Below are 25,648 nucleotides of genomic sequence, written 5' to 3'. Positions count from 1 at the left end.
TAAAATGTGCCTTGGGATGTTTAATTTCCTCCTTGTTGCAATATTAATAGAACGGAGTATATATATATTTGGTAGATGGAGCCTTACCTTAATTTTTAGCGGACCAAGCTTTTTCTGACGTTGACCAACTTGTGCAATTCACGTGAGCTCCTGTTCTCCTATCTCCACCCTTTTTACCTCCAAATCTCGCACAAATTACCCTTGTCCCTTTCTTCTTTTCAATGCGCCACATCCTTCACTATCTTCACTCAAATTTGATCCTCCTAATCCTCCCTAAGATTATTGTTTTTGCCATTTAAGAGTTTTCCATCTCAATTCAATCCAATTAAGCCAATGTTCATATGTTTTCCTTTCTAATTTCTCCATATTTTTTGTGCTGAAAATATTTATGCCCAAATGTATGCATTGAAAATTGTGCAAAAATATAAATGAAATATAAAAAAAAAAACAAAAAAATAAATAAATTATGCCCTACTATATGCATTGAATACAATGCAACAAGAGAAAAGAATCATATAAAAAAGAATGAAATAATAGTTACCCAGTACTCAACTTGGACATTCTCGAAGTCCTAATAAACTAAAACATACGAAGTCATAACAAACTAAAACATAAATTTCCCTACATATTTTGGTGAAATTCACCATCATGTGTAAGTTGTTGGGTCCAACAGACTACTCTTAAAGGCCCCCGATCGAATTGGTTTAAAATTACATAAAGATTATATAGATTACTCTATTCCTAAATCCTAATAGAATCAATACAATGTTGATATGATGCAATAACAGTATAAGGCATATATTCTGTACCATCATTAGCTCTTTCTTCCCCTTTTTCTCAATTACTGGCCTTCTTTCCGCCTTTTCTTATCCTGCCTCTTTTGCTCTTTTTGACCTACATGTATGAAACCAACCACCATTAATCTAATATCTTACTGAACAAAAAATGACAACGAAGCAAGAGACCAGAAGGCATCCCAGTAAGCATGTGAGACAGTGAAAGAAATTATACGTTTTTTCGCCTCTTTTCTTTTTCTCCTCAACCTCTCCATGTCTTGTTGCTTCTCTCCAAGCGCATTGAGATCCAGCCGTGTCTGCTCCATGAAAAATGTTTAGAATATATAATGAGAAAATGCAAGATTTATAGATTTTGACAGTTTTATTTGATGGAGTATGTAAATGATCAAAACTAGCAAATTCAAGGAGTCATTACTAAACAACACCCATTAGAGTAGAACTAAAACCTTACCAAAATACATATTGACACTCCCAATTTATGATGGTTCAATTCACCCTTTTTTTTAAAAAAAAAAATAAATAAATAAATAAATAAGTAAAAAAAATAAAAAAAAATTGAAGAAATGGTTCAACATTAAGCCTTGGATCAATATACTAACCCCATTGACCAAAGACTAGCCAGCTTCAAATGGTACAGCTGTACAAGTGTATAAGAGTAAAGGTGGTAGGCGTTTGTTTGGTTTTATATGAATTGCCCTGCATACATTTACCATAACACGTCTACAACACCACATAACTTTTTTAAGACAATTAACAATTCACTTAACCTTGGTCGTTGTCTCATTGAGAGTTTTGGGAATGACAGTGAAAATATCTACTTACTTTGGTCATGGAGATAAATTAACAAAGACATGCACATAAATTGTCCAATGTATTGGTCCATGAGGTACCAAAGTTGTAGCAACTGAGTATACAATTGCAGGGGTTTAAGAAAAAAATAAATAAGGGTAGGAGTTGAAACCGATTTCCCACGTGCAGAGGGTCTCAACTTATATACTATGCTAAAATCTGTACAATGTAATGAAAACACTCTCAGCCAATACCACTACATAATTGGAAATATGAACAAGCTGGGAGGCCTGGAGCACATCAGATGATATAGGAGTTAAAAAAATCCAATTAGGTGTGCAAATGGACTTATCAGCTCATTAGCAAAACAGTGAAAACAATGCACACTAATCTCACAAAATGAGTAGTAGTAATGTTTTAAATCAGCACATTACCTCAGGACCAGCCTCCGAAGTGCCTGGAGCGGCTCCACACAATCCTGGCCAATTACAGCTAAATTTTGTTTAATTTCCCCTGAATTTTTTTCGTTGCTCCAATTCTGTTGAGCTAGCTCTTCTAGTTGATGCTGCAGGAGTGGCGAAATGCCAGCCTGGAAAATAAAAAGTAGATAGTAAATATACAAAAGAAATGAAAGAAAAGACACACATACATGATACACAGAAATATTACAAGAGTAACTACTCAGTATTTCTTAGTTTCTTCACAAGTCTCTAGTGTTTGAAAGTGTTAGAACTTCCCCATCTAGTATGTACTTTATTATAATGTTTTGTAGGCCATCAAGTATTCGTTCGGAAATAGTGACTGATTTTTGTTGTTGTTGTTGATGTTCTAGGTCTTAATGTCATGCTTGTTGTATATTTACGACATGGTGACCTTTGGAATGGTTAGATTAGATTTTTAAGGTTGTATAACAATTGTCCTGCTAGTTTTTGCAACCAAAAGGTTGGACTGCCTCAGTAGGCTCCACAGTTTTCCAGACCATACCCTAAAGAAAATATTCATCAGCTATGTTCCTTTTTTAGGATATTACCTAAAGTAATCCATATGGGCATTTCAGAAATTTGTCATTCCGACATGGGTATGGAGTTTGGACACCCAGACAATAAATTCAAATAAAATCATGCATAATTCTTGCAAAATAACCGATCTGGAGACTTCTGTGTTGGATAGTCATAGTTGAGTAGAGTTCTACATAACAGAACATGTCACATGCAATGGGGTCGCTAGGTAAGGTGCTGTAGGAAACACAATATCTCGTGCGTACCCAGTGAGCAGTAATTGTCATTGTAAACCTGACCAGTTTTGCATAGGCTACCTTTATGTTGATTTTGAGTAACCCATTTTGAAAGAATTATTAAAAACACATGAAAAAAGACTGACATGATCACTCATAAAATTAATGAAAGAGAGAATTAAGGGTTCAAAGCGCAATGAATTTTCTTTACCTGGTGCATGACAGACTAGCAGTTTCAGGAAAGGTAAAAGTTGAAGTGACCCTTGGTTCCTTAAGTAAAAATTTGATTGATTCATAGTTAAATAAGAGTTCTATGTATCAGAACATGTCACATGCAATGGGGTGGTTTGCTAAGGTGCAATCAAAATTCAGAAATACAATATCGCTTGTGAGCCAAGTGCATAATAACTGTCATTGTACACCAAATCACTTTTGCATATGCTACCTCGTATTCTTTTTGTTAGTTATTTTTGAGGCCCTTTCAGCTTTTCGGCCCTGTGCAAGTGCATCCGGGTAAGGGTCGAGTCTGGAACCCATAAATTCCACCATCTACATACATGCAATTTCCTCAAAACATTGAGCAGGACTGACAACCCCATTGCAGCTCTCAACTACCCCCTATTCATCTTTCTCAACTGAATTAACCACCAACCATAGCCTCCATGGCCAAAATCTATTGGAGGAAAGAAAGGGTAGGAGATGAAAGCATGACCTCTGTGCTATAAAGATCGGACTTCAATAGAAATGCTCAAGACTTGGAGCATGGTCCATAACAGCTGATTTCAGAAGGCAACAACTACAAGTAGTTAACAGAAGGCACTCTAATCCTTTGTTTAACTTCCTTATCCTTATCTTTTTTTATGCCTTCTATCTTGGACTAGCTTATTTTTACTGTTTTCGTGGTTAAGTTGATATTTGGAAAATGTATAGAGCCTCTAACTGCATTTGACCAGTTATATATAGGTAATTAATAATGAGTTGGATGATCTGGATGTTATGGATCGACTCAACAAGGTCAACGGGCAAAGTCAGCCACCTTGGTTAGTGTATACAAGGCGCAAAAAGGGAAACCAGCAAGAGGTAGCAGCAACAACCACAAGCACCAATATGCAACAAGACAAATCTAATTAAGAAGGAGAGTTGGAAAGAAAACAATCAAGTTTAGAGTATGCTTTTATGGTTTTTCTATTTTCAGCTTAAGAGTCACGTGTATTAGCCCTAAGGCAATTGACCATTAGTAATATCTAGTATAAAAGTTGTAATGGAAGGAAAGGGAAGGCATCCAGAAATTTGAGAGAACTTTTGTGAGACTTGTGACCTCAAGTCACTATAGAGAGTGATAGCCTCAAGCTATTGTAATTCCTCAAGCCTTTGACATTAATGCAATCATCCAGCTTTACCTTCCCATTTATTGCTTACATTAAGTTTTAGTATCTCAGTACATAACAAGTGGTATTAGAGCAGGCGTTCCTACGACCACCGTCACCGGAAAACACCAGTTTAAAAAAAAAAAAAAATGGTTTCGACTCTCACACCAAGGGTCGAGCAATTGGAAGTGCAACTCACGGAGGTGGCTGAACGGTTGCGCGTCCATGAGGAGGCGATGAAAAAGTCAATTGAAGAAGCGGTTCAGAAAATTGAGGGGCAAATTGAAAAATTTCGCACAGACTACGAGGTAGCTCGTACCGGGGATAGGGCGGACCAGCTGAAGTTTCAACAAGAGCTCCGCGACTTGGTGGCCGGTATTCCGAAATCGCCAAGACAGCACCACCATCAGGAGGAGGAAATGTCGGCTTTCCATGGGGAGAACCGCATACGCCGTGAGGACGAAGGTGGAGGAGGGCGGTGGAAACCCAGGAAGTTGGAGATGCCGGCGTTCGACGGTGCAGATCCTGACGGGTGGCTTTTACGAGCAAAAATGTTTTTCGACTTCCACAAGTTGAGGGAGGAAGAGAAGGTGGAAGCCGCGGTGGTGGCTATGGAAGGGGCCGCCCTCAAATGGTACCACTGGGAGAGTAAGAGGCGGCCATTCCTAGGGTGGTCGGACCTTAAACGCCGCCTTTTAAATGAGTTCAGGCCGTCAAACGCCGGGACCTTGCACGGACAATGGTTGGCGGTGGAACAGACAGCGACGGTTGAGGAGTACCGCCGGCGGTTTATAGAACTGGCGTTCCCCCTTGAAGACGTTCCCGAAAGTTTGATGTTGGGGCAATTCCTCAATGGCCTTAAGGATGAGATTAAGGCTGAGATGCGCTAGTTAAATCCTTATAATTTGGATCAAGTCATGGAGATGGCTGTGAGGGTGGAAGAAAAACACCGTGTGAGTGGGCTAAAGGGGAAGGCTGTTGGGTCATGGAAGTCTGGGCCTGCGGCTAGTAGCCCAGGAGGGGGAGGCCCATTTGCTAAGAGTGGGGGTAGTGGGCTGATCCAAACTTATGGGGTGCCCAACTTGACCAGCCCGAAGGTTTGGCCCAAAGCTCAGTACATAACACTGGACCTAAGAAACCAATTTTTTCCAGCTCTTACATATGACGTTGATGTTGAAAATGTTATCATCTGTATTATACATTAAAAGGGCAGTAATTCTCAGAAGCGAACCAAATGCTTGGATGACAGCAGTGGTTTACCTTTCAAAAACTAGTCCATAGAGGGAGGGATTGTAGGAAGTCGCTGGGTTGACAAAGGGGGTGGCAAGAGGAGAGGTGGCAAGTTAAAAATGGGAGAGGTGGTAGGAGGTGGCGATGTTGACAAATTGACATTAAAGGAAGGTGACAGAGGAAACATTGATGAGGGTGGCTAAATTGACATTGAGGACTTTATGAGAATGGTTTGAAGGGAGACATGTGATGGAGGAACAATATAGCAATTTCTCCTTTCATTGGAGAACCAAGTTGGAAAAAAAGGAATCAATTTTCAACCAAAGAAAAGTAGCTGGAAAAAGTATACCACTAATTCACTCAACATAATAAGGACAGCTAGAACAGATGTGTACAAGGACCAGTTGCATGTAGTTTTTTTATAATCAAAATCATTCTCATGAAATGCAATATAGCCAAAGGAAAGTCAGAAAATTAGAATAATTGGCCATAGTATATTACCCCAGCCAAGAAGCGATGTGAAAAGGACTTTGGCTGCAATGGACGTGATAGCAACATACTGAGCTCCTGCAATTTCAGAGGAATATGCACATTGTGAGCAATCTGCGTATTGTCAATCTTTTTATCAGAAAAAAAAAAAAACGTCGGCTTAGATGTGAAGTCCATTGGTAAGTGGACATCAAAGGCTAATATCCTACATCCAGGGCTACCAACATTTCTGAAAATTGCATGCTCAACTTTACAGATATTTGTAAACTCTACCTGCTGAAGTTTTTTCATTTGTAAGGAGGATGCTTTCATATTCCTACATTTATTTACTCTTTCTTCTTCACTGTCATTTTCCTCCACATCCAGCCCTATTGCCTCAGCATTGCGCTTGATCCAGGTCTTATTTGCTTTTTCCTACAACAAAGATTATCAACAGATGAGGTTTTAATAAAATGAAAGCCTCAAAACTAAGCACAGGGTACTTAAGGAACTGACTGTCTTTGCTAATCAGCAATCAAAGAATCAAACTACAAGTCCAATTGGAGAAGAGACAAGTTTAATGTGACATTAGCTTACCTACATTATAAAATGCAGCAGATATGTCACAACTGCAATCACCACTTAGCAATAAAACAAAGAAGGAACATGTGTACTTAACATAAATTAGCTTGACTTTACAAAAAAAAAAAACAAAAAAAAAACAACAACAACAACAATGTCACAGTAGCCAACAGGAAATAATGAAGGCATAATCTCAAATATCAAAATTTAATCCCCCATGATATTGTGTCAATTTATAACTAACTAATCATAGGACATAAACTATTTAATAACACTAAGACCCTTCATTAATTTTAATTTAATATATTGGATTAAAGAATAAACAATGTTGTCTCTCCCATGCTCCAATTAGGAACAACAAATTAAATAGTTTGTAGCATACGTGGTTGGTATGTGTGTTTCTTGGTCATGGCCTTTGTCTCTCAATGACCCTGTAATGATCCAATTTCTATAGTTGTTACATTTACATGTATTTGAATAGCTTGGACGCATCAAGATGGTGGGAATTGAGTGGAGAGTTGGTTGTCACTCATAATTCGTTTTAATCCTTAAACATTGTATTTTCTTAAGCTTTGGTTTGATTGATTTACTCTACTTCTAATTTGGATTTTGAACAATGGCCTTAATGGTTCCAACTTGTTAGACAAAATTTGAATTTTTCATCATGGGCTTGAAACTTTATTTTGGTTAAATTAGTTTTCCGCTGCTAAATTATGATTATTACCTTAACATTTGAACACGTGGAGGTAGCACGCCGGTAAAACTGCACTAAGGGATAAGTTTACCCCCCATTTTTGAAGAAGCAAAAAGCCCCATAATTCATTAGAGATGGGTTGAACGTCAATCTCAGAGTATTACAATAAGTTTATAACTCTAGGAGTTGAGGCTCAATGGTTTGAGAAGAGGTTGACCAAGCAACTGCAAAAGGATCTAGCCGGAAAAGTTTTTAAGACTCTGGATAAGGTATGCACACAGGTAACATCTGAATGCAAGGGATGCAGGTGAGAGTAGGGTTGGAGAGAAGAGAAAGGACATCGGGAAGGTGACTTTAAGAGGTTTAGAGATGGGAACTCTGAGAAGAGTAACCAAAATGTTAGTGGTTCATCCAATGCAAACAATGGGGAGAGAAAATACTTCTGCAAGAGGTGTAGGGGAACCACCCTGGAGAGACTGTGATGGAAATTTGGTAACCATCAATGTAATAAGAAGAGGTATAAGGAGTTTAAATGTTACTCTAAGCAAAACTAGAAGGGGAGTGGAGGAAATGCATTAGCAAAAGGCCTAAATATTTCTACAATCAGGGAGGCAAGGGTAATGGACTAAGCAAGGAGAATGGGAACTCAAGGAATGGTAACAAACAAAACTGGCAACAATTGCACTAGCAAAGGCAACGATGGTAATCAGGGAAGGAACAACACTTTCAGGCGCTTGTTTGTGAAACTGAGTGTTTCATGAATACCTAGATTAGTTTAAATAGTTCGCACATGCATCACGATGGTGGAAATTAAGTGGAGAGTTGGTTGTCACCTGTAGTTTGCTTTATTACTTAAAACATTAGATTTTCTTACGGTTTGGTTTGATTGATTTACTCTACTTATTATTTGAGTTTTGAATAAGGGCCTTAATGGTTCCAACTTATTAGACCTAATTTGAATTTACGTTTTGGGATTGAAACCTTTATTTTGATTAAATTAGTTTCCCGCTGCTAAATTCTATTTAATGCCTTAACGTTTGAACACATGGTGGTAGCATGTTGGTAATTCTCTTAGTTTTAATTAAGATATTTCTAGGTAAAAAAAGAGAGAATTATTGGGGTGTTACAAAAATGATCTTGTTAACACTAAGAGGCAACAAAACAGTCCTACCCTACCACAAAAACCTCCACAATGATGTATACTAACTTAAATAAAAAAAAAAAATGGTTCCATTAAAATTCTTAAAAATGCATTACAAAAATGTCATTCTCTAGTAAAGCATCTTATTTATACCAGCATTAGAAACATACACAACAAAAGTATAAAATTCATTGTTTAAACAAAACCCTTCATTTAACAGGCGGAACACAATCAGGAAACAAGATATGCCCTCATTTGATAACTGATACGTCACCAAGGTGACTAAGAAACTCAATTTAATTATAAAACATCCAAATATCTATAATCATCAAGAAAGTAAAATCATAACAGTAGATTAATAATTTACCTTTGAGTCTCTCCGCGAAATCTTATCTATTTGGCAAGCAAGAGATAAACGCTTCTGAACTTCAGGCATGTAGGAGTTTTGGATAGGAAAACGTTGAAGTGATTCCTGCATTTACGGAAAAGCCTCAGTAAGGAAAATCAATCTAAAAACTGAATGTCAAATATCCTTTCCAAAAAAAATATGCGTCTATCTTCTATTCACTGCCATATATATTGAAAGAGCCAGACCTTGCCAAAAGATTTGCACAAAGAGGAGAACTTTGCTCTATCATTTGATGAGACTAGTAACACACTGCATCCATCAGTATTAGCTCTAGCAGTTCTTCCACTTCTGTGCACATAAACCTAAGACAAAAAATAACCCAGTTCTGTAAATTTAATTGAATTTAAATTTGCTTGGCAATTGAAGCAAGAGAAGAATGTTCCAATTACTTCTGCTGCATGTGGAAGCTGATAGTGGATAACAGTACGAACTCCGGGTATGTCCAGTCCTCTAGCAGCCCCATCACTAGCAACAAGTATTCCATTCTTATTCTCACGGAAGCGATCAAGTGCCTGTGTGAACAGCTCAAAGGAAGCACTTATCAACAGAAATTTTTTTGAATTCATAAAAAGAAAACCTAAAGAGGGCAAAGCACTGTGTCCAAACAGACAAAAAAGTTAAGAAAATAAGAAAAGATATCTGTACATGCATTCTATAATCATGATCACCAATGTGTCCAAACATTTAGCATCTCAAGGGTCAGTTAATTTAGAAAATATGATTAGCAAGGTCAAATTAGTTCAGTAATACAAAAGGCAAAAAAGAGAGGAAACAGTCAAACCACCCCCCTCTCACCAGTCACTATGCAGAATAAGAAATAATAACAAACATTTCCTCCTTTTTTTTTAAATGAAACATAATCCTTCTTGGATATTTGCAATTAATTGCAACAATACTATAAGTACAATGATTTTCTCTATTCGTCTACTTATCACACTGGTACCATATTTCTCAATCTATCTCTCATAAAATACCGTCCACCCCCCCACAAATAGAACAGAGGAAGCATCCTAATGAGGCTATACAACAGGCAACAAATACAAGTATCGAGGAGGACACCACAAAATATAAAGACCATTAGAAACAGAATAGTTACACTAATCCCCTAGCTAGTTCAAGGTTTTTTAAAAAATGTCATCTAAGGCCACATTTACCAAAATTTTACAGTGTAAGCCACCATAAATTGGCATGCACATTAACACAACCTGCCAGTATCGACTTCCAGGTCACTCTGAATCTAGCTGCGGTCAGGCCGGTCACTGATCCCTAATCTCAATAACTTTTGGTTGAGTATATAGGCCACGCTGCAAAATACACCTCCAATATTTCACACAAAGCAGTAATCTTCTTAACCATTCCCATGTCTTATCAGGTGACAAACTTGCCATCACCTGTTTAGTGATGCTACCTGACTGTCTCCATTTCCCACTGCATTTCCAATGCAAAGGCAGCATAGGCTACAGGATCAACTTTTCGTCATACCAAAACTTATAGTATCCCCAATACCAACATCCCCCTCCCTCCCCCTATCCTCATCTCCTTCATGTATAACTCGGTGACATGAACAGAATCCAGCACCAAAATAATCATCAAAGATAATCTTTGAATTCTACGATGACTTCACCTCCATTCATTTACCAAATTTTACAGTGTAAGCTAACATGCAACAGCTAACATCATCCCCAAATAATGAATTTTGAAAATCTGTCTTGCCAATCAAGGCATAGCAAACCATAGGACAGCTAATAGGGACAAAACTATCTCAAATACTAGTAGCTTTATTGCAAGAGTCGCAGTATCGACATGTCAAGCAAGTTCGGACACAACTCCTGAGATGTTTGGCTGTACTACTTGTTTACCTATAAATACTAAATACAAACTTTTACAAAGTTCACAACAATCATAAAATTATATTTTATCAACTAGTGCCATTATCAAACACCACGAGATATTCAAATCTTGATTACCAATGAGTAACAATCACTAAAGAAATTTCCTTTTTGTAAACAATCACAGCTTCCAATCTTCCACACCCATGAAACATCCACCATGTCCGTCAAAACACTATTTTCATAACAAAGGATTCAGCAATAATTTTCTTGTGTAGTAGAAAGCTCAGCAAACAAGGGGCTTTTTTAAATAAGCCTCCCTACCAACTAATCAAATTTTCAACATAATTGATTTAATATCACATTCTAGAATACAATTTTATAAGGTTTAAGACACCATCGGCCAAGCTGTAAAATACAGTAGCAAATATTATGACCGGGACCTTGAAACTATAATACAACTTCAATTGCTGACAATGTCTATCAGATTATTAAGAGAGGTTCATACATCAACAGCCCTTTTGTGGCTTGATCATTTATTTGTGGAGCATTAACTAGTACGAGTATCACCCAAATATGCAAGTTGAAATTCATTTACAGATAAATGCGGCAATAAGAACTAAAATCTCAATTCGAAGATACTAAGAATACCAAACCCGTAACCCAGAAAGAAAAAAAAAAAAAAAAGGATAGGATAACAGGTACCCTTGGCGTTAAGAAAAGAAAACCTCACTGCATTAGCCCCTTGAGCCAAGGAAAAAAAAAGAGCATCCTCTATAAAATATTGACAGTATACTTATTGTGACGGTGTGCACTACCAAAAATGTCACAAAATGACAGAAACTATTTTTTATTATAAAAATAATAATAAATTAATTAAAAAAGCATGGCATGAGACTGACCTTTAACCGAGCTCGCTGCTGCATCTCACCATGAAGGATACAAATGTTTACTTGAAGGGTGCGTAAAAGAGCAGCAACATGGCGTAATGCAGTGATTGATGAGCAGAAAACAATCGTTTGGCCTCGACCATGAACACACAAAATGTAATACAAGTAGGCATCCTTGTCTTCTTCACTACACCTGAAATAGAATACTTTGCGAATCAGTCTAAGGTGTTGTTTGGTTGCACATAAAAAATAGAGGAATTGAAAATTCCCATGAATTTGGAAATAGGAGGCTAGTTTGGTAGACCACAAAAAGTGATAATGTGGGAAGTGCAAAATCATGGGAATTTCCAATTCCTGCAAAATATGGGAATTTAATTACCAAGGTCCCCCTTGGTAATTCAAAATTCCCATGATTTGTAAATACCCATATAACAACCAAACAAGTTTTGTAAATTCCTACGAAATTAGATGTGGGATTTTAATTCCCATGAAATACAAATGCCTTTAGGAAATAAATTCCGTTGTCAACCAAACAAGCCCTAAGAAAATGACAATAGCTACAAACAATTGTTAAAATCAAGATTATTACAAAATAAGCAGCACACATACAATTTATTAGAAACCAATTCAAAGGATACTGGCTATTTCACAATCACCAACATAATAGACATGGAACTAAGTGAACATGAAAGATGAAACACACATACATTATGGATACCAGTACGGGACATCCATCTGTCCGAAATCATATGATTTTGATATGATGAGTCTCAAATTTAATATCCAGTTGGATATGGAACTTACTATATATGGGAGATGTTGCACCACCCATTGCAAATAGTCATCCACAGGATATTATTAAATATATTAATCTTTTTTCAAAATTATTAATAGGTTATATTTGTGGACATTCATAAACTAATACTTCATAAACCTAATTATAATAGTTATAATTGATGAACTGTTACATGTTACTATGAATACAAGTTTCCACAGTTCCACCAATTGAGAGCTTCAATTAGCACCACAAAAGTCTTTGTGCACTCCCACTTGAGAGTCGAGACAGCATGATTTCCAACAAGACATTCTTTCACAAGGAAGCATAATAGTAAACTGTAGAAAATGCAAGTAGCATGTTTTTATTATCTGTTGATCTATTCTCAAATTAAAATCTTTACACTTTTTTTGAGGCGGGCTTAAATGTTGGATTCTACATTATTTGATATGTTAGTTATATAACTAGGTTAAACACTAATTATACAATTACTATCAGTGAAGGTACAAAAAATAAAATTAAAAATAAAAAAGCTTCCACATAATTCGAAGGTTTTCAGTTATAAAGTTTTTAAATATCCATTGGGTCACCCATTAGATATAGATATGTGGATATGAAATAAAGCTCATGGTTATAAATATGGAAAAAACAAATGCAGCTCCACTTAATCCACATCCAATCCATTACCATCACTAATTATTCAAGCACATGAGATAGACAACATACTCAAGGAAGCACTCCACAAGATTGCTGGTCATTATTGATTCACTGGTTAAATCAAATATTGCAGCATCGGGTTTCATTCCTGCTCTTTCTGATAGAGCTTCTAAAGAGGATAATCCATCAGTAGCTGGCTGTTTTAATTTAAGGGTTCCACGTTTTAGCTTTTTGCGAAAGTCACGAGATAATGCAATTGTTGCAGAAAACACAAATGTTTGACGTTTCTTCCTCTGGAAATTAGATATAGTTGTGCAATTCTCCACATCCTGGGAGTGCTTTTCATTAGCTCCAATAGATCCAGGAAGCATGTCAATTATTGACTGTAGTTCTTGAAAATGCCCATTCTCAATCATTCGATCTGCTTCATCCAGAACAAAGAAAGATAACGAATGTAACTGCAAATACAGGATCAAATATCTGGTTAATTTAATGTAACTGCAAATACAGGATCAAATATCTGGTTAATTTAATGTAACTGCAAATACAGGATCAAATATCTGGTTAACTTAAGGAAAGACCATATTTTGCAAGGCTAATTAATTTATAGCATCAGGAAAACACATCTATATCTGTACTTATAATTTTATAAAAAAGAATGTGCCACGTGTCCCCCATTAAGCACTACAAATGTGCCACATCTATATCTGTAATATGTATTAGATGTGAGTGACAAACCAAAAAAAATATGCTTATACAAAGGCCTTGAACTTGAGACCAACTTAGCGCATTTGATATTCTTTCATAACCAACAAAAATATCGTTACTATGAAAAAATGAGGGTTTAATTGTACCCATATTCCATTTTGTAATGATCATAATTCATAAAGCAATATAGCAACTTTTAGTTTTGAAGTTATGCAAAGTAGTATATTTTTTTTCTTTTATGAAATATGTTTTATTTTTTTTGTTAAATAGTCAATGTCATACAAAACAATGAACACGGTTCTCCTAATACAAACAACCCAAAAAAATATAGAACAAAAGTACTCAAAAAGATACACTAAATAAGTTTAATGATGATGATGATGATGATAATAATAATAATAATAATAATAATAATAAATAAATAAATAAATAAAACAGTCAAACATGCTTATGAAACTAAACAAGTACTAAGTAGAAAGCCGAGGCTTTACTCGAGCTACACACAAATTGAGCTATCAATACTCTACCAAACAAAAGGCATGAGGGAGAAGGATTCTACATAAACCTGCCAACAATTAGGAAGAAGGGGAAAGTTCCAAGTGGAGCAAACATGCCATATCATACTCTCTGAGAAAGAAAAGCTCTAAATATTTATAATATAAGCCAACCCCCTCTACTTCTCTTCCCTTTATCTATCCTAGTAAACTCTTGGACAACAAATTTTGAAAATTTAGCCAAGTTAACTTCAGGACAACAATTGCTTCCTCACTAGAAATATAGCTTCTGTTCATATGCAGCTTTTTTTTTCAAGCATTGATACATCAAAAAATTTATTGAAGCAATATTTTTGCGTTTTCATAGAATCCTTGTCTTTCTTTCCCAACTATCAAAACCACAATATTTTCCTTAAACAAATCCTGTTTTAGTTCAACTAAGCTTTTACTACCTCCGTTACATATTAGTTGCAACTTTTGCCAAAACGGGTTGCTACACATTAGTTGCAACTTTCCATTTTTTTCAATGAAAGTACAAAAATACCCTTACTAAATATTTTGTAAACACAATTAGTTACCCAAATCAGATTTCATTAAATTTTTAATCTAACTTATTTAACATGATCATATCACCCAATTAAATCAACAATCATAAAAAATCATTCAACTTTCATCTTCATCTCCCACGAAAATAATTAGACCACCATTGCATCTTTACCGTCGCCGTCGCTGCGTCTTTCCATCACCATCTTCAACATCGTTGATGGTCATCATCACCGTCAAAGTCGGTGTCGCCTCCTCCGTTGTTCTTCCCTCTCTCTCTCTTCTTTTTTTTTAAAAACAATCGTTTAGATCTGTTGAATTGCGGGGTGGGTGGGCTAACTCGGGGTGGTTCGAGGCAGTTTCTGGGTGGATTAGGTTGAGTTAGGGTGGTTTTGGTATGGTTCGGGGTGAGTGAGGGTAGTTTTGGGGCAATTCAAGGTGAGTGAGGGTGGTTTTGGTGGTGAGTGACAGACTGACGGTGGTTGTTCTGGGGTGGTTTTGGTGGAGAGAGTACGGTTTCGAGGGGGTAGTTTTAAAGTTGTTTGGGCTGGGAGACGGTGGCTTTGTGGTTGTTCAGGTGGAGAGGGAGTGGTTTTACTGTTGTTCAAGTGTGTGTGGGTGGTTTCAGGGTGGTTCGGGTAGAGATGTGGTGATTTCAAGGTGGTTCAGGTTGAAATGGGGTGGTGTTTAGGTTGAACTTGGTGGTTTCAGGGTGGCTGCTACAATGGTGGACTGGTGGGCTCGGTGGTGCTGGTGGTGGTTATTAATTGATTATTTACATTCACTTTCTCTCTCTTACCTTTAATTTACTACCCTTTAATTCATTAATCAACCATTATAAAATTTTGTCTTAAAATCCGTGTCGAGCTCAAAGTTGCAACTAATTCGAAACGGAGGTAGTAAAATCTTTCACTAGGCAATAACACTTTGTTTGGATAGAAGGAAATGGAAGGAAAGAAGGGAAGAGAAAGGGAGGGGGACAAACTCTCTTGTTTGGGTAAAGGATTGGGGAAAGGAAGGGAAAGGAGATGGAGGAATCCATTTTCCCTCTCTATTTAATAAGCAAAATCCCTCCAAAGTTGGAGAGATTTGGAGGGAAAATGGAGCTCACCTTTCCCTCCCTTTCTTTTCCCTTCCCTTCCCTTCCTCCTCTTTCCCTCCCCTTCCTCCTCTTTCCCTCCCCTTCCTTTAAACTTCTTTCACACTATCTATTTTAAAACAATTCTACCAGTCTGCCATCCATTAGTACCTAATACAGGTGCAGATCCAAGTGTCCAATACTCCAATACAAAAAAAATTTAATATATAGGGGTACTGTCCTAAATTTGGACACGAGTTTGGGGGTAAGGCAAGTTGATTTTTTTTTTCTTTTTTAAAGGGTTTTAATAATCTAATTTTTAGTTGGTTGAGTATTATAAAAGAAGACATCAGAGACTTATAATATTAGCTCCTAGACCGGTAAATATAAGTTATAAATATAAAAGGCATAAGTGCGCAACACAAGCCCAAACTAATGACTGACTTCAAAATCTTAAACCTTTAATCTGAAGCATTAATCAACACCCATAAAGGTTGTAATTCAAGCTAACGTTGTTATTTTACCAGCCTTGCAAGAGGAGAGTAGACAAGAGAGAACCATCGAGCACTGCACAGGTGAAGACAGTCAGAACTCCGACAATCTCAACTGACTCGCCTCTCTCCGTCAAACAAAACCCCCAATATCTTTAGCTCATTATGTTGGATTTCTTCTTCAATGACAGGTACATGGACAGTTCTGAAAAGCTCCCATTATTGACTAGATCTCCCTCCCTTCTCGCTGTTCTTTGGGGGGTATTCTGCTGGTTTATGGTTAGAGTAGGCAACCGTATCTGAGTGCAAACTGGTGTACCCCCTAAAGTCTGTAGCATATCCAGCAGTTCTTCTGACATGATTCACCCTGTCCTACTAGGAAACAAGGGACATGCTATCTATTTGTCTAAAGTTCCGATGGATCTGCTATTATTAGTTCTATTAAAAAGATTTTCAATTCCTTTATTTATTATTAAACAATTGGATAAGTTTATTCCGAGACATGAGATTTGCTAAATGAAGTAATCTAAAAGACACAGCAGCAGGGCAAGGTTTGTGCAAACAGACATCCATTCCATAAACAAAATACATAATAACAAACATACACTCCAACAGGCAAAAAAATTGAATTGCAAACACAGAAACACAAATTATGACTCACAAAAGGATCTAGACTTCTAGAGATTACAGTTATATTGCCCAATTCCCAAATTAACACCATTATGAATGCAGTTCCTCTGTATATTTAGTTGCAATCTGGGGAAGAGGCATAGGGTTTCAAGAGACCTTGGTGATGAGGAGATAGGGAGAGATGGTAAATGTGCCATGTAATAAGAGAGAAAATAAGAAACCAAAAGCTAGAAAGTTATGTTGCAACTAATTCCCAAAAATAATGATGCAACTAAAAAACGGAGCAAGAAGTATATTTTCGGAATAAGATAACATGTCTGTGCTTTCTTTAATAATCGTTTTTTGAATATATTACACTCCAAAATATTCAGGCAGATTTGCAGGTCAAAAAATGTGCAATGAAGCCAGTAAAGTGTCTACTAGCACTGTGAACAAGGGAGAGGAATATTTCCAGATCCCAAGAGCAAGACGTCAGCAGACCACTTGTGTAGTTTATGTGGAAACTCTTTCTATGTATATATCTTGAGGTGGTTCTATTGACTTCTATATCTGTACCATGTACACCATAACTGCAAACATACCTCAGCTAGGTGCTTTTCTCCCCCTGACATGAGTTCCCACAGCCTCCCAGGAGTGCCAACTATAATTTCAGGCCTAGCTTTTAAAAGCCTCTCTTGCTTCTCTGTTGACATTCCGCCAACAATAGCAACCACCCGGAAATTAGTAGATGTAGCTGCTGCTTTAAGATGATCAGTCACCTGAAAAAGAAACAGTCAAACACATATAGAAGTAAAACATATGAGGTCAGCAATAACTGCAGAGCAACTATCAGTCTATCACTACTTACTTCAAATTATATTGTATATATATATTTCAATATTTGACCTTGACTAGCTAAAACTAAGATTACATATAGATGTTGATTGTTTCTCTTAGAGAGACCATGCCATGCAGAATAGTTGATGGAAAAACATTCATAGTTGGTAATTGGTGCTTGGAGTCACGATGTTTATCTTTTTCTACGAAGGAAATAAATTGATATGAATAAGGGGCAGAATTTATATATGTTAGGAATCTTCTCCAAAAGAGCAAGCCACAAGAATCATACAGCCAAAATATGAAATCATCACAGCTCAAAATGCCCACATCTTCTAAATATAGTATTTACAGCTATAATATCGCAAGACTCAGAATTTTTATTACAAAGGTTCTCTGTTTAGAACAAAGCACTTTGGATAGTGCATGCAACAGGAGGAGAAGGCAAGATTTGAGAAGTGAATAATGGCACTGATCACAAATATGATAATGAAGTACCTGAAGGGCAAGTTCTCTTGTAGGAGTTATTATCAAAGCTCGGATGAAGCCTCTTGGTGCAATTATCTCAGCAGCATCCGCATCATCTAACATCAGCTTATCCACCTTCTCTTGCTCATCAAGAAGGCGTTGTAAGATTGGCAAGCCAAAGGCAAGTGTTTTCCCAGATCCAGTCTCTGCAGCACCAATAACATCCTACAATCCACAATAAAAATTAGTAATAAGATCCACATCTACTCTACATTACCCTCACAAAAAAGCACAAACCTTTCCCTGATGTGCAGCAGCAGGTATACAGGCCTTTTGAATTGGCGTCGGTTGTTTAAATCCAAGCTTGTGTATTGCTTTCATGAGAAGTGGATGAAGCCTAAGCTCATTCCATTCATTAAATTCATCTTCATCGACCAACTCTTCATCATTTTCAGTGTTGGTTTCGGTAACTAACATCAAGAGAAATGAATTAGCAGTAAATCGCTAGCCCTTTTTTTTTTTTTTTTGTTGATAAATAGAAGCAATGAATCCTTTGTCAACTCAATCAATTTATAACACCCAAATTTTGAAATATCCAGGTAAATATTTCCAAAAATAAATGAACTACTTTGTATATATTAACAGAAAGTTTCCACAAATATGTCTACTCGTAGTATTATTTTTCCACATTTTTCCCCAAGTGAACTATAACAAGATCATACATTTTTTACCCTTCTACATAATTTTCCTTGGAAATTTTAGATCGCAAACACTACATCACTGACATCCAAGCTTCTATAATTTAAGCACAAACAACCTCCGCCCAAATGTACCACATACCGCCAATGGTTTCACGTGGTTAAAGACATAGAAAGCCCAAACACTACATCACAGACATCCAAGCTTCTAACAAAAGCTGATTCCTAAATATCCTAGCGAAGCTGCTAAATTGGTCTAATCAACTAAGATTCACCCTAAAGTATGGCTTCATGCATTTGAACTGCCATTATAACTAAATAACACATCAAAGCTCGGAAAATCCAACAGGCATACACTTTTTTTAAAACAATGATATAATTAACAACCTAATCACGTTTACATGCTTAGCAAATTCAGCATAACAAAACGCCAAATAAATTAATACGACCACTAGAATGCAATAGAATTAACATAGCAGAGCATACACACCATGTGTTTGCACTTGCTTCTCCTTCTTATTCTTCTTCTTCTTCTTCTTATTCGGTTTTACATTAGACTCTTTCGTATCATTCTCAGCCGCGATTTCAACATCGCCATCGTTAGCTTGCGTTGGCAATTGTTTCGCCTTCTTTTTCTTAAAAATTATCTTCTTCTTTTTCACATTACCAGCTTCCACCACTTTATCAGCCTCAACTTCAACATTATCAACATCTTTCACCCCAACTTTCTCCACTCGTTTCCTCTTCTTCGTCTTCTGAGACGAATTCTCTGGTTTTTCCTCAACACTACCTTTTCTGAATTCCGGAATTGCAAAATCATACTCGCGATCATCAATCTCTTCTAGCGACACAAATCCTACACGAAATTCCAAATTTATCAAATTCAACCCAAACTAAAAGCATTTCCGATGAAATATTTCTTATAATTAATCAACAATAACCCAATTATAATATACCATAGGTTATACACTACTGTAAACAGTTCAACGTACCATATATTTCATCATTGGCAGCAGCGCCGGCGCGAGCGCGTGGCATGGTGAAAATGATCGGAGTTTGGTCGGAGGTGGCCGCAGATGGTGGGAATTGGCGGTGGGCGAAGTTCGGAGAGAGGGGCGGCTGTTGGGGTTTAAGAGGAGAGTGAAGAAAGAGGGATGAATTTTACATAGCAGGGTTTAGCAGGCCTGAGCACGGTAGCACAGGGGTACAATGGTAAAACATAAAAAAAAAATTATGACAGTCGGTGTTTTTGATTTTCTAAAATAAGTTACTCTTAACAAATTACAGCCGTTTGAGATTTAAGTGACAAAAAATATGTGACGTCTAAAGTTGTGACAATTGTGTTTGCTTTGACAATTTACCGTTCTTTTGGTCGTTGCTTTGGTATTTAGCTCCCAACGGTCACTTTTTTTTTTCTTTTTCTTTTGTTTTCTTCTTTACATTTTGGCATGTAGGTCGAGGCTTGGTTTTCGGAAATTCTGGTTTCCTAATGAAGATAGAAACCTTTTAGCAAACTCAGCATTCATGAGGAAGCTAAAAAGTACATAAACGAAGAGCTAAAAGGATAAATATCTTCTTGAATGCTGGTGCTCTTAGACCATCTCGACTCAATTTTGATTATTGATGAAATACGAAATGAGTTGTGTTTTACCTCTAATGGTGATACATAACTCACTTCTCAATTTAGCAACTCGTGTGAAGTTTAATTTCATAATAATATTATTTTTAATTTAAGAAAATTTGACTTTTACCACCAAAAAAAATCAAAACATTGTCTTTTACCACCATAACTTCTAAAACTTTTATTTTACTTCCCAAAAAAATCTAAAAATTGTTTTTTTCCACTTAACGTCAAGGAAACGGTGAAACTTCCACTTAACGTCAAGAAAACGGTGAAATTCTTCGAATTTCATGCGCAAAACATGTTCTTCATAGGTTTAAGAAGTTAAGTTAAAATACAGTCTTGAACTTTGATATTTGTAGCATTTTAGTCCATAAACTTTTAGGATTTTTTTACTTTTACCAACAAAAATAATCAAAAAATTGTTTTTTACCACCAAAACTTCTAAAACTTTTAATTTACCACCAAATAAAAAAAATTAAAATTTGTTTTTTACCGCTTGTCATCAAAAACCTAACGGAATTTTTTAAATTCTTCGATTTTCGTGTCAAACACATGGTTTTCAGGAGGTTTGGAGGGCATTATGGGCCTATAGAACCAATTTGAGGTCATAATTGACAAAAAAAATGATCGGAAATGTCTCGTTTTGTGTGTTAAAAATACCTCGATTTGTGTGAAACACACAAAATGAGGCATTTCCGATCATTTTTGTCAATTCTAACCTCAAATTGGATCCAAAGGGCCAAAATGCCCCCTAAACCCATGAAGAACATGTTTTGCGCATGAAATTCGAAGAATTTTTTTTTGAACTGTTAGAGTTTATAGTTTTCTTGACGTTAGGTGGTAAAAAACAATTTTTAGAATTTAAACTAAAGCTTAGGGACTTATAACGTGGTTTTTTTTTACCAATTAAATATTATAAAGTGATTTGACAAGAATTAAAATTGCTAATAAAATTTGATAATCATGATTTATTTTATATTTTTTATAATAATTTTTCTTCTTACCCTTTTTTCGTAATCAAATTTTTTATAATATATCTCAATCAACTAACTCATTAACCACACATCCTCAAATCCTAAGTCCTTACCCCTTATATATTTCATACACCAAAAAAAAATTAAATAAAAATAATAAAACAAAAAAAGTGCAATGTGTTTTCAAAGTGAGTGAGGAAGACAAAATCCAAACTCTATAATATAAAACTAAATAGAAATATGAAAATATTGAAAACTAGAATAAAAAATAATACCATCCCACTTTTCTTTCAAATTGACAATTTATTTTCATGAGTTTACTTTCTAAAAGGGTTTCAATTTTTTTGGATTTTGTGTGTAACTTTCAAGGTTTTTTTTAAAATTATTCTATGTGTTTATGTTCTAAATGATTTTCAATATTTTTGGTTATTTTGTGTGACAATTTTTACGGTTTCTTTTTTTGTTTTTTCTTGTGTTAATTTCAAAGAAAAAATAATAATTGCCATAGATTATTAACTTATTTAATTGAACGAGTAAAAACTAAGAAGGAATTTTTCTTTCACAAACAAATTTCGAATTATAGCAAGATTTTAGCGAGAATTCTTAACATATTTTAGTGAAAGAAAGTGGATTGTGACCATGAATTTCACATTTAAAATATCTCTCACTCATATATTTTTATAAAGTTAATAATTTTTAGTAAATTTAATTTTGTTGAAATCAAATTAAATTAATTGAACTAAATTACACTTATAGGTTAAAACTTATAATCACTCTTATATGGGAGCGCCATGTGTCCCTATAGGTCCCTTAACTTTGGCCAATAATTATTGCATTAGCCACCTCACCCAATAGGTCCCTAAACTTTCATTTCTAATTTAATTAAAGTCAACTCATCAGCTCAAGGTCCCCAAACTTTGCTTTTAAAATCATTAAATTTATTGTCACATGTGCACTAAGGTCCCTAAACTATGCTTAGTTAGCTAATTTGTACCTGAAAAGTGAGTCATTGGTGGTTAAGGGATCATTTTGCCTCACTTAAAAGTTGAGGGACTAAAATGCTACAAATACCAAAGCAAGTTCAAGAAGTGTATTTTACTTTAACTCTAGGTTTAGGGGGTATTTTGGTCCAATGGGTCCAATTTGAGGTTAGAATTGACAAAAAAATGATCGAAAATGTCTCGTTTTGCGTATATTAAGCAAATAGAGGTATTTTAAACACACAAAACGAGGCATTTCCGATCATTTTTTGTCAATTCTGACCTCAAATTAGGTCCTTAGAACCAAAATGCCCTCCAAAACCCCTAAAGACCATGTGTTTGATACGAAAATCGAAGAATTTTAAAAAATTCCATTAGGTTTTTGACAACGGGTGGTAAAAAACAACTTTTATTTTTTTATTTGGTGGTAAAATAAAAGTTATAGAAGTTTTTTTTTTGAAAGAAGTCCTAAAGGACACTAAATTTCATTAATATAAGCCATACGACATCTACAATTGATAATGAACGATAATGAAAACGAATTTAATAAAATCAAACAAGAATTAATCGGGGAATGGCTAAGAATACAAATACATAAATAAAACAATTTGGCATATTCTCGATTCGTTGTCTGATACAACTTTTTGAGTGGATCCTTCGTCGCCCACAATTTTGTGAGAAAGTAAATTCTTGCGCTGATTTCGTAACCCGAATCCGAGCCATAATCAATAGTAGTCCCGCACAATCGGAGACTAAATTAAGCACAAATAAAACATTGTCTTTCGATGGAGTACGAAAAACCTTGTCTTTCCAAGGAGATCGAAAAAACCTTGTCTTTTGAAGGAGATAAACCCTTTCTTTCGAGGGAGACCTTATTGTAACCTAAAACAAAAGGTTTAAAAGAAAATAAAGATTGGGGCTTTCTATTGGTGAAATCCGATGGAATCCCCTTTAAAATTGACAATGGAGACTATGTTTAGGAGAGAGAAGAGAGAAAAGGAGGCCAGGGTTTAAAGTAATGCACTTTGTACAACATATATTTATGATGATTGATGGAAAGTTATAGAAGTTTTGGTGGTAAAAAAACATTTTTTTTTTAGTAAAAGTAAAAAATTCCTTCAATTTATGGCCCACCTAATTCATATTGTAAGTTTTTCTTAAAAAAAAAACCTTAAATTAATTAAATATTATACGTAATAATATTTATCAATATTATAATATTGATAAAGGCCCACACTTTTTGTCAAATGAGACTCAAAGTTGAATGTCTAAACTTAACAAATTTCTTTTGGAGTTGCTAATTTTAAATATCAAATTATTGATATCCTTTGCAAAAAATACTCTCTTTCTCTCTCTCTTAAAAAAACTCCATCAAGTCTCACCACTGGAGATGGTCTTAAAATTGAAATTTTTAATAAAAAAATTAATTATGAAAGTCCTTTTCACGAGGGAAATTCTTACATGGAGTTTAGTTTGCGTAAGGAAAATGGAATGAAATTCATAAAGGGAATCATAGTGAAAGGAAATGAACGACCCTAAATCTCCCTAGTTGTTTAATTTGGGTTTGTCCTTTAAAAGGAATGAAGAGTATTCTTAAATTTTCATTGTAATTGTTGGATTAATTTAGAGATCGTTTGGTTTGATTTCATGTGATAAATGGAAAGAATGGAATGGATAAAGGGAAATAAAGATAATGGAATGGAAAAAACCCTTACATTTACAGTAATGCCTCATAATTTTGAGAATTATTTTTCTTATTTAATTTCAAAAGGGTATTTTAGTAATTTAAAAAGGTCTATATGCCATATCGGTAGTTTGGGATTGATCACCTAGTTTAGGGATTCTTTTAAAGTTTCATAATAAGTTTGTACTCTACAACTTTGGTCGAGTTTAAATAAAATAAAGTTTATTTTAGCTTCCGCTGCTAAGTTCATAGGTTTGAGTTAGCCTTACGTTTTCATGTGACGATAATATGCCCAACTCTGCCTCTACGATAATTTATACATATTATTCTACTATTCCGTAGAGGGAGATTTGAGGGTGTTATAAAATGGTATCAGTTTGTCGGGTTTTTAAATTAAAATTGGAAATAAATTTGGTGGGTAGACTTAAGATGGACATATAGGATAGAGTTTCACATTCTTGTAAAAGAAATTTATTTTCTACAAAAGCCATTTTTTCTTTTTGGAAAGAGGATTGAAAAAAGATGCACAAGTTCTCACACTCTATCTAGGAAATTCTGGGAGGGTGAGACCTATAATGAGTGCGACTCTCTATCTAGGTACGGCTCTCCTCGACGTTGTGGGTAACTTACCTAGGAGACTCGGGCTTGACCGTTCTTTATCAAGAATCAAGTATACAATGATTATTTTTGAAAATAAATAAAATGAATTGAATGTATTTGATTTTTGAAGTAAATGTGTGAGTTATGTGCATATAAATTTGGTATCCACCCATCGCTGTTATCGGCGACCAAGCCATCCCAACCTCAGCTCTAGCCCTAGTCCCGACACCCCTCTTTGACCCAAGCTTGCCCTAGCCCCTACACCGGATTTAAATGTAACACCCCCAAATCTCCCTCTACAGAAATACCAATATAATAAGTATTATCACCACGTGATTATGCAAGGCTACCAAACTTACTAAATAAAACCAATACTTTGCAGCGGAAACTTCAATACTCTTTTATTAATTAGACCATAATATTAACCATTGTCATGAGTACTCAAAATAAAACATAAAGACCAATATTTCCTAATCTAGGTGAAACCATTCGCGGGACTCTATATGCTCAATTATTGACTCCACCTGAAATTAGTCAACACTGCTTACCATTAAGGTAAGCAGGGCGAACCAAAACAAAATAAGAAATACGGATTAGCAAAATATGCTAAGTACGATAAGTGCAAGATAATGTAAACTTAATTTATTTGCAAACATGTTTTTAAAATCAATTCCAATAATTAATCCAATAATTTCAAACTCATTATTCCAAAACCGATTCCAATGATTCAATATTCAAAATAATAGTTAATAAAACCAATTCCTTTATTAAAAACCAATTTCTTTTAATCCAGTTTCTCACCCAAGTGTGTACACCCCCCAAGCTAGTCTCCTTATATTACAAGGCTATTCTTGAGGAAAGACTCGGTCATACAAAGTCCAAGGCCTTATCAATAAACCAAATTCGCATAGTGAGATTACCAATATGCTTATAAAGCATTGTAAGGAGGGTGATCCCTTCATAGGGGGTCCTTCCTTAGATGCCCATGGCCATTTAAA

At 35.6% G+C, this 25,648-nt stretch overlaps 1 protein-coding gene across 1 annotated transcript; it reads right to left on the bottom strand.

Moving 5' to 3' along the window:
• Nucleotides 1-456: 456 nt before the first annotated feature.
• Nucleotides 457-20,055, bottom strand: LOC110701603 (DEAD-box ATP-dependent RNA helicase 13-like). Its single transcript, XM_021879235.1, has 15 exons — nucleotides 19,781-20,055; nucleotides 19,279-19,644; nucleotides 18,388-18,560; nucleotides 18,121-18,315; nucleotides 17,388-17,564; nucleotides 12,932-13,320; nucleotides 11,443-11,623; nucleotides 9,101-9,223; nucleotides 8,897-9,013; nucleotides 8,670-8,774; nucleotides 6,180-6,320; nucleotides 5,919-5,984; nucleotides 2,021-2,175; nucleotides 1,012-1,093; nucleotides 457-894 (listed from the first exon to the last, which is right to left on the bottom strand). The coding sequence occupies exons 1-14, from the start codon at nucleotides 19,824-19,826 to the stop codon at nucleotides 1,039-1,041; spliced, it is 2,289 nt and encodes a 762-aa protein (XP_021734927.1). The 5' UTR covers nucleotides 19,827-20,055; the 3' UTR covers nucleotides 457-894; nucleotides 1,012-1,038.
• Nucleotides 20,056-25,648: the final 5,593 nt, after the last annotated feature.

Source organism: Chenopodium quinoa, unplaced genomic scaffold (assembly GCF_001683475.1).
Source record: "Chenopodium quinoa cultivar QQ74 unplaced genomic scaffold, ASM168347v1, whole genome shotgun sequence".
Taxonomy (NCBI): Eukaryota; Viridiplantae; Streptophyta; class Magnoliopsida; order Caryophyllales; family Amaranthaceae; genus Chenopodium; species Chenopodium quinoa.
The sequence above is the reverse complement of the archived record's forward strand: the minus strand, read 5'-3'. Positions and strand labels throughout refer to the sequence as shown.

Bases quoted from the DNA above. Each gene is read 5' to 3' on its own strand.
- LOC110701603 (XM_021879235.1), bottom strand. From the start codon at position 19,826: ATGCCACGCGCTCGCGCCGGCGCTGCTGCCAATGATGAAATATATG. The intron at 19,645-19,780 runs GTACGTTGAACT...AATTTCGTGTAG, and splicing joins TGCCAATGATGAAATATATG to GATTTGTGTCGCTAGAAGAG. The intron at 8,775-8,896 runs GTCTGGCTCTTT...CCGTAAATGCAG, and splicing joins TGTGCAAATCTTTTGGCAAG to GAATCACTTCAACGTTTTCC.